The sequence below is a fragment of the Gymnodraco acuticeps genome, unplaced genomic scaffold, assembly GCF_902827175.1.
Source record: "Gymnodraco acuticeps unplaced genomic scaffold, fGymAcu1.1, whole genome shotgun sequence".
NCBI lineage: Eukaryota > Metazoa > Chordata > Actinopteri > Perciformes > Bathydraconidae > Gymnodraco > Gymnodraco acuticeps.
The window spans coordinates 31,323-45,635 of record NW_022990058.1 but is presented as its reverse complement, the minus strand read 5'-3'; the positions used below and the strand labels follow the sequence as shown (position 1 = coordinate 45,635).

At 40.8% G+C, this 14,313-nt stretch overlaps 1 protein-coding gene across 1 annotated transcript; it reads left to right on the top strand.

The window, feature by feature from the left end:
* Positions 1 to 1,442: 1,442 nt before the first annotated feature.
* Positions 1,443 to 14,227, top strand: si:dkey-32e6.6 (extracellular matrix protein 2). The gene is made up of 10 exons (XM_034216039.1): positions 1,443 to 3,110; positions 3,283 to 3,434; positions 3,602 to 3,844; positions 3,946 to 4,183; positions 4,600 to 4,715; positions 6,266 to 6,398; positions 6,481 to 6,638; positions 6,798 to 6,937; positions 12,652 to 12,978; positions 13,424 to 14,227. Exons 1-10 carry the CDS (start codon positions 2,909 to 2,911, stop codon positions 13,599 to 13,601), a joined length of 1,887 nt encoding a protein of 628 aa, XP_034071930.1. The 5' UTR covers positions 1,443 to 2,908; the 3' UTR covers positions 13,602 to 14,227.
* Positions 14,228 to 14,313: the final 86 nt, after the last annotated feature.

Sequence of the window (14,313 nt, the reverse complement as noted above, 5' to 3'; positions counted from 1 at the left end):
GCAGAATATCATAGTCTATTGCCTTAATCAATATCTAGTCAACTCTAAAATACCACATATATGCATTGGCATGATAATATTATTGTGACAAGTGGGGTATTCACCTGGTGTTTGCAGAAGATAGACGTAGATGCTGCCAAAATCGACCGAAGGCCACTTTCGAGAGTCGTTTTTCCATACATCTGCAGGCAGTCTGTAAGGGCAATCGGACAACCCACACAGCTCTAGTTTACGCTGGTAACGACCTAGAGCACACCCCTCAAGTCCAGAGATGTAATCCGAAGACATGCAGCGATTTCTTCGGTCGTTAATTCAGAAAAAAAACCTAGTGCGCTCTGCCTGGATACTTTACCTAGCTGTTTATATTAGCACCTCCAGGATATTATCACCTCCAGGAAAATGGCGTATTTATATATATATATATATGGCGCGCGTTGCATTGTGAGTAGCTCGTGACGTCACTGTGTGTGAAAGAATACGCGAGTCATGGCAAGATATCTGGATTAAGAGGTTGCTTTTTCTTTGCACAGCATGAAAGAAAGGCCAAATGAATGGGCTGTGATTTTTAAGCAGAGGTCAATAATTTGTACGGCCCTCGGAGGATGTTGAAAAAATTGAAATGGCCCTTGAGAGGAAAAAGGTTCCCCACCCCTGGTTAGAGCCAATAGATTCTAAGGGAAATCGTCCCGCACACACTCATGTTAAAAAAAAGGTGGCATCTCTGCGCATGCTAGCTTTCAGCAGAGGGGAGAACGCATGCTAGCTTTCAGCAGAGGGGAGAAATATCCCTGCTCTGATATCAAGCAACGGAAAAGCTGTTTTATTGCTTATGGATTATCAGAACATTTCAAAGGGGACGCAGTCACATTGGATATTAACCTATGGATTAACTACAGCATCGTTTTTATCGTTTTAATGCCATTGAAGACCAGTTTAGACCAGACAAAACCAAGGTAAGACATGTTAGCGTTGTGGGCTACCTAGCGCCACTTGTTTTGATGTACGTTTTTGTTGATATCTTTCAGTGTTGAGGTGGGCACCGTTAGATTCTGTGTCTCCTTGCGATCATAAACGATGTGTTGGATGTGCACCTAGGAAAAGTAATAAGGGAGCTAGGAGTGATTATCGGTGCAGTAATAGGTTAGCATTTTTCGCTCAGGGGTCATTTAGATGCTTCTTATGAGACTTGTCTTTTGTTTTGGTAAAAATGGTTTGTATCGTCAGTTAGCTGAGATTATTCCCGTTAATCTGGTATAACACATTAATAGGTACTTAAATATTAAGATCCCCTGAGACACAGTGTCGTGAAAAAAAAAAAAAAAGTACCCGCCGGCAGGGACCTTGGGGCTTAGCAGGTTTAATATACAACAAAAAAAACTCAGTGTGATGGACAGCCAACTTTGGTAATGATCTTAAAGCACAACTGTCCAGAAGTACAATCTCAGAGCTTTGAGGCTGTAAACTACTTTGTTTTACTACTATCACTGTTTTTTTTTTTTTTATACATGTGGCGTATTCAGATACCTGTCATACATGTTTTAAGGACTTGCACAGGTCAGACTTTTAAAGACACTTTAGAAACAACAACAAGGTAGTAGGTGTGTGTTCTGATTGTAGAGAATGGAAAATTCCTAAAACAGACACTAAATAAGATGATGTATGTAAATGTCAATGGTAGGCCTCTGCGACATTCTCTGTTATGGAAACTATTAATCCTGGGTGTTGTCAGACTGAGGTTAAGCGAGGGGTTGACTGTGGTCAGTGGTTACTGCACTCTCCTGTCAAGAGCCAAATGAATAGTCTTTGGAGGCATCACTGTTTACCTTGGAAGAGCAGGTTGTGTTCTGAGAGTTTCACCGTGTACTGTTAACTTGTCCAATGTACTATTTGGAATATTTTGGGATTCTACTGTCATGAATAAATACACATGATAAACCCCTAATAAAATGACTAGACATCATCTCGACTCGAACATGAAAACGCACACACATTTTGAAAGATTTAGTGTGTATTCGTGTTGTAACTGACCACATAGAGAGGGTATGTCTGCAGGTTTCACCCCACAGTGAAAATCCCAGTTTGGTTTAACACTCAGCCAGTGGCACCTGCTTTGCTAAGCTGTGAGTGTGAAGATGTACACATTGCAGACAATATGTGTAAGCAATGCATCACAGTTAATGTGCGTACAAACAGTATTGTTTGTACAGGGTGTAAAACGGGTTCATTGTCCACTTCTCAGAGTTCATGTTTGTTTTCATACATAGATGCTAGTGGAGCTTCGCCAAACATGGTTGGCTCCGGCATGAACTGTCTACCAACCCTGTCTCTTGTTTGGAAATGACCCAAGGAAAGTCTGATTCGGGTCAGGAGAAGACTTAGAGCTGACAGTGGATCACAAATGCATGTGTCAACCCACATGACTAGAATCTATCACATGTGTATGAAACTGTATTCCAGTATCTGTTTTTTGCCACCTGTCTATCTTCCATCTCCTCCACAAATATCTGTTTTCCACCTGATGTTAGCAGACAGTTATGAAAGGGTGAGGTGACAAGATGGAGCAGGGCGGGTCTGTGTTTTTCATGGTGCTAAGAAACGAGGACCTCTGTTAACAATGTGAGATTTTTTTTTTTTTACCTCTCCGCCTCTTAGATATTCCTTTTCCTCCTGCTCTCTCTTCATATAAGCATTCACTCTGAGTTGGGGGCAAGTGAAATGTGGTTAAAGAAACTGCACTACAGCTTTTGCTACATGTGGTTATAGGGATAAATCGTCTCTGTTAAACAATTTCTTCCACAGTTTCTTTCCTTTGGCAATACCGTCTCTCCTTTCTCTGGACTTCAGTCTTGAAGATTTTAAAGTTTTGGACTTATTTCTACAAGAGCTCAAACTGAGTAAACTTTTAACAATGCAGATGCCAGCGATATGGATCACGTTCATTTGTCTGTGTGGCACAGTTTTTTGTGGACACAACTCTTTACACAACATGGATTTATACTTGGAAACCTCTTCTGAGTCACATGAATTAGAAACGGCAGCCGTTCAACAAACAGAAGTTGATAGAGTGACCTCACTAGATACATATGCTTCGAGTCGAACTCTCCCGGCAGGTACGTTTATTTTTGATTCTTTCAAGAGCTGCCTGTTTATGTCTGCATGATCTGACTAATACATGTTTTAAAAACTAAAATAGCTTGACATTATTTACCATAGATTGTAGAGTGAATTTATTTTTCTTATGTCTTGAATTTGTTTGTTTGGTCTGCTTTATGACTGGTGAAGAGGAGAATGGGATTGAGCATCTCCAGATGGAGGCAGGGCAGCAGAGGGAGCATCAAGGAGCCGATTTTAGGACGCTGGAGGCCAGACAAAGGAGAGGTGTCTGGTGGATGAGGAAGCATGCAAACGCAGTGGAAGCCAGTGCCTATAGAATAGTATGAAACTTTACTAGTATTGACACATTATTATCCTGGTTAAATAAAGGTAAAATAAAAAATAATGTATATCTTCCATGTGGGCAGTTTGTTTAAACATATTACACCTCTATTGTATGCTGCTTTGCTCCTTTGTTGAATCATTTGAGTGACTTGAGTAATTGCAGGCAGGGCTGGGGGAGCCTCTGACGGGCTGGAAGAAGCGCGGGAAAGGAGAGAAGGAGACCAGCACCCTCATGACTGAACTGAAGGAGCTCCATGATGAGAAGCAACGACTGATGGATCAAGGGAATGCAGGAGAGGGAGAGGAGGAGGAGGAGGAGGAGGAAGAAGAAGAGGAGGAAGAAGAAGATGATGACGATGATGATGATGATGACGATGATGACGATGATGACGATGATGATGAGGAGGTTTGATTTTGTATTAATTATATTGTTTTGCTTTTTCCCTTTGAATAATCCATGAAAATAGTTTTCTTGCTGTAATTTCTTTCTTAAATCTTCTGCATCAGGAAGAAGAAGAAGAGGAGGAGGAGGAGGAAGAAGAAGAGGAGGAGGAAGAAGAGGAGGAGGAGGAAGAAGAAGAGGCAACGGAGATCCCCAGCAATCAAACAGAAACATACTCCACTTTTACAGAGTCTCCTCTTAGAGAGTGTCAGACTGCTGACAGAGAAATCAGCTGCAGGGGCGTCGGCATGACTCACCTGCCAATCATCCACAACCTGCTGGCCACCAATCTGGACATGGCAGGTGTGTGTGTGGGTGTGTGTGTCTGTGTGTGTCTGTGTGTGTATGTGTTTTTGATGGATGGTACAGAATAGAAGAGCTGTGATATTGATCACATATGAAATGGTTAATTATTAAGTAATATTATTTATTAAGTAGTCCAGTTGCTCTAAGTACAACGTTGATGCCATTAGCCATTTTATTTTATCTTTTGAAAAATCACTTGTCCAATCAGTAATACAAATGATTTAGCAAGAAACAAATAATTAAGTTTAAAATAAAAGCTATAAAAGTTATTTAAAATACATCAAAACAAAAGTTTGTGCACAGATTAATCTACATGACATGACCTGTGAGAGAATTGAGTGTGAGATGCTATGTCGTATACAACCACTACATGTGCCACATCATATATCTTACTATGTGATTTGTCTTTAAAGAGAACAACATCAGAATCATCACCCCACAAGATTTCTCTGGCGTGCCAAACCTGGACACGCTGGACCTGAGTAAAAACAAACTGGATGATGAGTCGTTGAGCAGTAACCCGCTGTCTGTGAGTAACACCTCTCTTATTCACTGTCATTTTCCACAATCCAGTCTTATACTCATCTGCCAACACATCTATAAAGCGTGTATGTCTAATCATGCTTGAATACAAAAATCTCACTTGCTACATTATGGTGCTACTGGGCGATACCTGCTCTTGCTTAACAGCTATTTTCTGAATTGTATGAGTTATAGTTTTGTGTCAAATTGATGCCGCCACAACCAGATCCATCCATCAAACTTTAATACTTCTGCAGTGCTATCAGTCTCAGACCTGAAGCACCAGTCCAGCCTGCTTTACCTTCTGCTATGTGAGTGTTACAACTGTAGTTTTTCCATTGAATGAACATACTTACTGTCTTCAACTAAGGGAGTGTTACACATTTAAAAAATAGGAGCGGCATAGCCTATGGGCATAGCCAACCAGTCATGTTCAATGTAGGTACTCAGTTCGTGTTTTAGTTTTCTTCATGAAGCAATATATCAAATCAATCAACACTTTTCTGATTGCCAAGTGCCTGAAAAAGTTTATTTTATGCCAAGATAGGGAAAATAAATGTCACATTTGTATTTACAAATAGCTTTAATTATATTTTAAAAGCTATATTTTAAGCGGAACTGCAGTTTTTACTTTTTGACATTTCCACTAGGGGTTAGATTCACAGATTAAATCAACATTATTTTAGACACAGAAGTGAACATGTATTTAATGTGAACCACCAACATGGATATAAAGCAGAAAAACACAGTATTAAAAGAATGGCCGCTGCAGTAAAGCTCTGCAGCAATTATTTTCCTTTCACAGGTGGTAAAGGTAGAATTGTTCTGATAATGACACAAAAAGCTCCCTCTTGTGGACAATCTGCATTTTGCTAAACGTGAATGAATGACTTTCTGAGTAACAAAACAGTTAAAAACGTAACTTTGCATCTAATTAAAATAAAAAGCAGGCTGTATCCTGTATCCTGTATCATTACAGTAATAAAAGAGCACGGAAAATGGCATTAATCCTTTTCTAAGAATAACCTCGGGTCTAACCTCTAAATGACCACAGGCCGAGCTCAGATCCTGACCACACCGAGGCAGCCCACCACACTCTGACCAATCATCTCACGCTAACATCAGCGCACTCTCACAGCATTGGCTGGACAGACCTGTTGGGAAATAGCTGCAGCCAATAATGTGGAGAATAAAAGCAAATTATTTTTGGATGCAATCTTTTTTTCTTCTTGATTTTTCTGCTCACGTAACAGTAATGACAGAGGACTGATGGACTGGCTTGAGGGATGCTGCAAAAAGATTCAGTCCACTGCTTTTAGTTGACACACATCTACCACAGTGGCTTTCACTGAGGAACCGCAGAGAGCGGCTTTACTAAAAATACAACATGATAGATGACATAAAAGAGACTCACAGATTTGGTCTGTTTCTGTGAACTCTGGGATTGTGTCCTTCTCGGCAAATCGGGATAGAAAATTATGGATTTTGAAGACAAATATATATTTTGTTTGTTGTATCTTTCTGACCCCTTTTTTGTTGTTGCTGCGTGTCATGCAGGACTTGACCTTTCTGAAGAAGCTGAACCTAGATGGCAACAAGCTAACCAGGATCCCAGTGCTGCCTCCATCTCTGGAGCAGCTCAGGATCAACAACAACCAGCTCAGTACACTCACCCCTCACTGTTTCAAAGGTATAGGATTGGTTTTTGTGTCTCTTTTAATGGAACAGGAACATATTTGATGACAATAATATAACTTAATATTCCTCTCTAGGTTTGACAAACCTGTTGATTCTGGAGCTGGAGGAAAACATCCTCCATGAAGGCAGTGTGTCGCCGCTTACTTTCCGGCCACTACAGAGACTTCTGGACCTCCAGTTGGACAACAACCGCTTCCGTTCCCTTCCTCTGGGCCTTCCTCCCTCTCTGCAGGTGCAATAATATCACTTAACTGTAAATCCTCCTTAAAATATGTTAAGATTAGCCAAACGAGGCACCTGGGATTAAGACTTGTGCTCATGGTAGAAACTGACACAGGAATAACTGTCCCAAATGACACATCCTTGTCATTATGTGTGTTCTTTATTGTAGGAGCTGGAGATAAATGCAAATCAGATTGAGGAGGTGACAAAGGAGGCACTGAGAGGCTGTGTCCATCTGAGAGTGCTGGACATGAGTCACAACCTGCTGCATGAGCAAGGCATCGCTACCAAGGCCTGGTCCCGTCTCAAGTACGTCTGTCCATCCTGAGCTTTTGATTTTTAACAATAATGCTCTGCAGTTTCTCCATCAGCCACAAGAGGGTGGACTGGTGTTGTTTGGGATTCACTTCATAACTCTTTTGTTATCAATGTTGTTGTCTAAGCAGTTATCAGTGAATGGGTTTATTATTTAAAAGATTTAAAATAACCATTTCCATCACATTTTTATACACGTTTTAACACGTGTACAGGAGACATCTACAATAATTCCCCTGCCCCTCCCTCTCCACCCCACACTCAGAGATCATCTAGATATATATATATAATTAAACAAATAAAGTAGATTACACACTGCTACATCAAAGAGAAAACAACGCTACACAAAAAACAGGTAATGACAATAAGTAGTCTGCAAGACTGTGGAAAACCGACAAACAAACAGCTTCAGCATTGTACTATTGTCCTACAATAAAATACAAAATAGGCTACAACAGATTTAAGCCAAGGGGTATCTGCGTTTTTTACACTGGTTAGATCATTAAAGTATATCAGTTATTTAAATTCCTACAACTTGGGATGTAAAAATGATCATGATCAGTACTTATGATTTATGTGGCTGAGGTTTTGACTGGGTTCACACACACACACACACACACACACACACACACACACACACACACACACACACACACACACACACACACACACACACACACACACACACACATCACAGAAGTTATGATAGCTGACCTTGTGTACTCGGATGAGCAGGCGTGTGAGGGAGAGCTTGAGGGCAACTGTGTGTCTGTTTGTGTATGTATGTCTCAATGTGTGTCTATGGTGGTGTGTGTGTCTGTTGTTTAAATATAGTGAATTCCTGTGGGCTTTTCTCCTTGCTCCCTGGGATCCTTGTGAACCACAGTGGGAGCTTCAGGGAAAAGTGAGTGAAAAAAGAAAATTGTTAAAGAAAGACAGGAACTGGAGAGACTTGTGCAGACTGGAAGATTTATTTAAGAGAGAAAATGTGAAATTGGGAGAATATATTTAGAGGAAGTTTAGCTGAAGAAAGAACGAGATCTGGAACACAAATGGATACAGTAAAAAACCATACCAGAGAGATGACGTGACTAGGCAGCACTCTGAACCTTCGCTTGACTTGTGACTCGAATGTATTTGACATCTGACATTTGACCTCATTAGTCCTACCATTGGCTCTGCAGGCTTAAGAGCTGGTCATTAATTTAAAAAGCTTCCCTGAGCAGAGACAAGTGAGTTGGAACACATGTAACTTGACCTGAACTCCAATGACACAGCAGGAGCAGAAACTTTAAAGGGCAACGGTCATTACCTGAGTGGCATTAAACCATATTCCTCCCGTGGTTGGATACTATTTCATTATGTACACATAATGATTACAAAAGCTTGTGGAGAATATATTCAGCTCTGTAGAAGTGCGAAGATAAATATACAGAGAGCGATAAAGACGCAATGAGAAGTAAATTGTTAAAGATAAAATAAACTGCAGTGTGCTGGTTCTGGTTAGTGGGGCGCCTCTGTTCCATGTCACACACTCACTGAGTGTTATTGTTGCCTCCTGATGAGGTTCAGGGATTGGACCCGTGCAGCCTCGGAGGTACCCGTGGAGGTTGCCTGATGTTGATCTGGAGAGTGCAGTTTGTACCTGGGATTAGTTTCAGGCAGGATGGGCTGACTGTCAGCATCTCTGCTCATTATCTGCCTATTAAACATATCTCATCTATGGTCAGTACTGGGTTTGAATGCATTTATTAAAGCAGAAGTGTTCCGATTTTCTATTTCTGAGATCCCTTTTTTTAAACTCAGTAAATGAATCCCAGTTCTGTCTTAATTTTGTGTTCCTCTGTGTGTTTACAAAGGCTTCCAGTGTGTGACCATTGTGTAAGAATATGCACTTGCTTTTTTTTTAAAAATTAAAAAATGTGTGAACAGATTGAATATCAAATCAATATGTTTGCAGATATAATATATAATAGTGCATAGACACTCGATAGACTACAACATGGAAATATTAATTACATATCAAAAAGTTATTAATAATCATTACATCTCACAATATACGTTAATTTAGCTCTCGCGGACCATTTTGATAGTAAGAAGAGTACTTTCGGTTTTAATACTTTAAGTACGTTTTGCTGATAATATATCTGTACTCTATGATGCCACCTTTAGGGAACAACTAGCACATGTAAAAACACACACACAGACGCAGACACAGATAAGGCTGTTTGCCACCTTCTCCCGGCTCTTTATGAACCTGTCGGCTCAAATCACAGTCTCAAATGCCTCCATATCTTCTCCTCAAGTCAATCAAAATGTACCAGTCATCACCTCCCTGCTGCCAGGTGACAGCCTCACTCCAACTCCACATCTTCACTGACAGAACCAAAGCATGTTTTCAATTTCTTCCTCTCATGAAAGCTGCACAACATTTTTCCAAAAAGGTTACGTCATGGGTAATATGTTTTCAATTGCAGTTTTTATTAACGCTGTCAAACATTTTTATTGGTAAGATTTTCACAATGTTGATTGTCTGCTTAAATGACGTAATACTTTATGATGTTCTATAGCTCAATATAATAGACTTGTAAATGTGTCATCAGCTTTAAAGTTATCTAGTAAAACTTGACCACAGTATTAATTAAAAAGTGACACAGAGGTGATGTCTTATCTAATTTTATTTTGAGTTAAAACAGATTGTGTTGCTGGCTGATCAGATGATAACTTCAACTGTTAGTTATGTTTCTATTAGTTCTGTGATTTTGACTGCGAAGACCTTTGCGCACATGTATCATCGCTGATGATACATGTAAGCACAGGTTCTGGCCACAAAGATGCTTGTTATGTTATAAACTTGACAGGACTCGTAACCAAAGCTATTTTATCTTCGCACCATCACAAATTGGATTCTTAAAAAGGTTGGACAAATAGAGAAACAATAAGCTCACAATCACACACAACCACTAAAAACAAGAAAACTATCTAAAGTGAAAACCTTTTGAGTTTGATTTAGGTTTTGTATTACTTTAAATTGGTTCTTCTTTGGTTACAAACAACATGGCAGAGTTTTCAGTCTGAAAAAGTAAGTAGACCACATACAAATACTGTTGGATGGGCAGTCCTCATTGTGTTCCAATGCAGTAAATCATTAAGGTAGTTTTCTGTTTAAATAAATCCATATGTTCTTTTTGGTGTACTGTATGTATCAGTTTACCAGTATGTTCATAATTAGGTGCACACAGAAGCCTGCGCTATAATGACTTGATGTAGCTGAAGGCATGTCGGCTATCATCCATCCATCAATTCTTTATTTTCAAAGCCTTGTTCTCTTTATCCTGCATGGCACAGTTACTCTGCCGGATACATTACCTTCTCTAGATAGGTTGCCAAAGTGCGTAATCCGGCTTGTGTAGTGCTGGCAGGTTGGACTCAGATGGAAGTGTGTAAATAAGTAGTGTACTCCTGCTTCTTTATTGTGCTGGTTCCCATTAGAACCCAATAACCTGAGGAGGAGCAGAGGACAGCTTGATTACTCCTGGCCATGCTTTTCAGAAAAACATTGATCCACAACCATTTGGTTATGTGTAATTGGTTCGTGCCTCTCTGTAAATGTTTTAGAAGTGAAGTCATGTTGTATTCTTGTAGACAGAGTGCATGTGTGTCCCTATTTGCTAGTATATAATATATACTAGCAAACAGGGACACACTTATTTGCTAGTATATAATAGCAAATAGGGACACGTATTGTTTTTGAATTAGCCTTTTTAAATTGACACATTTTATAAACATAATATTGGCGTATCGCTGTGTCTGGAAGCATTAGGGTTATTTTCTTCAATTATTTTGCATGCGCAAGGAGGTGTGTGTGTGTATGTATGTTGGTGTGTGTGTGTGCGTACATAGGTGCCAGTGGGTGGTGTGTGTCCCTCTGCTCATTAATACCATGTGGAGCTAAGTAGCAGTATACTGCTGTTGAGCTTCCTGGCTAGATTTAGAAAATAAATCGGCAGCACACAGCTGGTCTGAACTGGTACTGAGAAGCTTGTATAGTGATATATCTTCAGGGTTCAAATATCAAGCAGAAACCACATTTTACAGCAATCCATGAGTGACAAAATGCGTATAGGTTAATCAGAAAGCCTCCCAGGTGTTCAGTGAGCGTTGGCTTGTGTATTTTGAGTTAAATCTGTCACTTTGCTCCCTGTTTGTTTTCAGTAAAACATTTATAGTGGTTTTAACGTGACTCCTTATTACACCGCTGTTAAGCAGAAAACCATGTAAACACGGTCAGGTTTCATAAGGTCTATGGTTGTTTGACTACTGAGGGCCTCATGCTAACCATGACCTTTCCTGTGATACTGACAAATGATCAGAAGTTGCTTCATGTACCAACATTTTGATTGATTTAGGGATTTTAACCCCCTTCTCATTGACACACGCCATCCATCTCATGAAAATAAAATCCCCACAAAAACAGCAGTGATTAATGTAACTTGGGAGCTGTAAAGTTCAAGGGAGCCAAGTTAATGCAAGGGTCTTACTGTAAGTCACCTTTACGAGGAGCAGAAATGCTGAGGCACCAAAATATCAGACAGATGCCAGTCCAAGCGTCTTCCTCATCCATTACCCTTCACTCTCTCTCTCCTCATTGGTCCCCATTTCATTTCTCTGTGTAGTCATTGGCTGGCCACCTCAGAGTGTTCTGAGACCATTGGCTGTTCAGTGTGGTCTATGAATGGCAGAAGAACAGGAAATGAGGTTCCTATCCTGCAGTGAGCCGTGCTGTAAACTCACAACAGCTGTGTTGGATCTTTCTGCAAAAACACTGAACCCCTGTACTGCATCTTCCCCTCGAAATCTGGTCCTGTTTTAATACAGTCTTTCATTCTCTTTCCCGCAAACCAACATTTTCATACCCCTTCTGCACCTCTCAGCCACAAATTCCCCCTCAAATGACCACATTCTCTCACATTGTACCCCCCAGAGCCCATTATTTCCCCCCCTGTTGCCCCCCAGGATTCCCCGGCAGCCTTGCCTCCCACTCTGCAATCCTGACTCCCTTTCTCCCCCCTACAGCGCTATGCAGGAGTCCTGTAACTATACAATGTGAAGCCTGCAGTTAAACGCCGTGGAATAAGAGTGGAAGTGGGCCTCCATTATCATATCAAGTCTAGAGTCTTGTAAAACATGCTCCTGATGTTAAGCAGGTGAAATGATACCCATGATCACAATCTTAGTTTAGCGTTTCGGCATGTGAAAATGTGTTGCTCAGCACTTAACACAATGTAAAGCAGAGGTTGATGTGAATGTTGGACACATTTAAATGTTTATTTGTATATCACTTTTTCTTAATGATATAACAAAGTGCTTCACAAAAATGGCATGGCAATCCCTTCACAAATGTCTACATCATGGTGGCTCTGAAAGAAAACTTGGGGATCAACAAAGTCTACAGGATACATCATCAGGGGACCATGAATGAACCACATGTTTGGTCAATCCAAAGCTGGGACCTAACTTCTGCGAAACATGAATATCTAGTATGTCAACAATTTCAAGATAACCCAGTTGTTGAGATATTTCAGTCGAGACCTAAGAAGTGGACTAAGCAAAAGTCCAACAGACTGACATTATAATTATCATTTTAATGTGACGGTCTTCTTGTAGATATCTCACAGAAATTCATGATCCTTGTGTTTTTCTCTCAGCACCCTGGAGTCCTTGGACCTGTCCTACAACCGGTTCACCTCTGTCCCGATGAATCTGCCACGCCGTCTCCAGAAACTGTCCCTCCAACACAACAACATCAGTCACATCACCGCCTTCACCTTCCGTCACATGCGGTCGAGCCTACAGTCCCTCCGTCTATCTCACAATGCCTTGAGCAATGAGGGCTTAGAGCGGGTCTCTCTTGTTGGAGCGTACCGCTCACTGGGTGAGCTCCTGCTGGACAACAACCATCTGAGTCAAATCCCTCGCTGCATTCGCCAGTTTAAGAACCTGAAGTTGCTGAAACTAGACAACAACCAAATCAGGTAGAGTCACATTTTGTATACATTTGAATGAGTCTAATGTGTTTGTCACAATGCAGGGATAAGCCAAATGCTTGTTTGTTCCCCAATCCTGTCCTAACAACATTAGCTCTGCTTATGCAGCTCCCTTTGGAAAAGACTCTAAGGAGCTTGGCAAAAAGCAAAGAAAGATATCATGGCACATTCAGTGTCATTTATTCAAGCCAACAGTTTGACATCTTCATCAGCATAAAGATGAAGACAATGACTATTGTTGCCAAAAATATTTCTTTCTGTCTGCTAACTTTACAAGACCCTGTGTCCCCTTTGATCTAATGTAGTAACACAAAGGCTCTTGTAGAACTCAAAAGACTTATTGTGCATTTTATATGGGGAGACTAACAAAATCACCAAGCGTGGAAGGAAAGTCCTATGTAAAAACTTTAAAGTACGTATGTTGTGGTTGCAGGCTGGTGAGGAAGTGGGGAGTGTGCCACCCTGGTAATGCTGGCTCCACCTTGGCTTCCATCCACTTGGAAAACAATCTGCTGGAGGTGGAGAAGATCCCCCCAAATGCCTTCTCCTGTCTCTCGGATGCTCAGGGACTGGTCCTCTATCCACAAAAGGGGCACTCGTATCACAAATAGGCTGCAAAGTTGGACAAACTAAGATGGACAGATTCCCAAATACATGTACATGCATAATCATGGCATACAGCCACTCAATATTTCTGTAGGCAGGGTCTACAGAAAAATATCTCTATCATGTAGTTTACTTCAGTCAGTGCTATCATGTTATTGTCCCAAAACCTGTCTTTCTCTTTCACTTCTCACCTTTGATTAGGAGAATAACAGTGATGTGTTTGTATGTAATTTATACAGTAATGGAAAGAATCATTATGTAAAAGGTCAATACATGACGGTTGTTTCCAGATCTGCTCCAAACACCGGCCTATATCTGTCAATTCATTCAAGTAAGTGACACCTTTGAGGAAATGGAGAAAAGCTTAACCTAGTCTCAGTCTGGGGCTTGCAGGTGGAGCCTTTAGTCAGGTAATGTAGAAACAATGTGAGTGTGTTTTGATTTGGGACACAGAGGGGTCAAATCTTGGGACTGCAGCACGGGGGTCACTGAGAGAAAGTTAAAATATCTGGTGACACAGTGTGAACCTAAGGGGCCCATTAGGAAAGAAAATATAAACATCACGCAGGTTTCCTATCACCAGATGATTTCCAACATAAACATCCACCACCAGCCGCTCAGCAAAAACACATAAAGTCACTCTGACTGTGGGGGGGTGCGGGGGGGGGCCTCAGTTGGGGCCTACAAATGTGTAGGAGTGTGTACAGTAATTGGGGG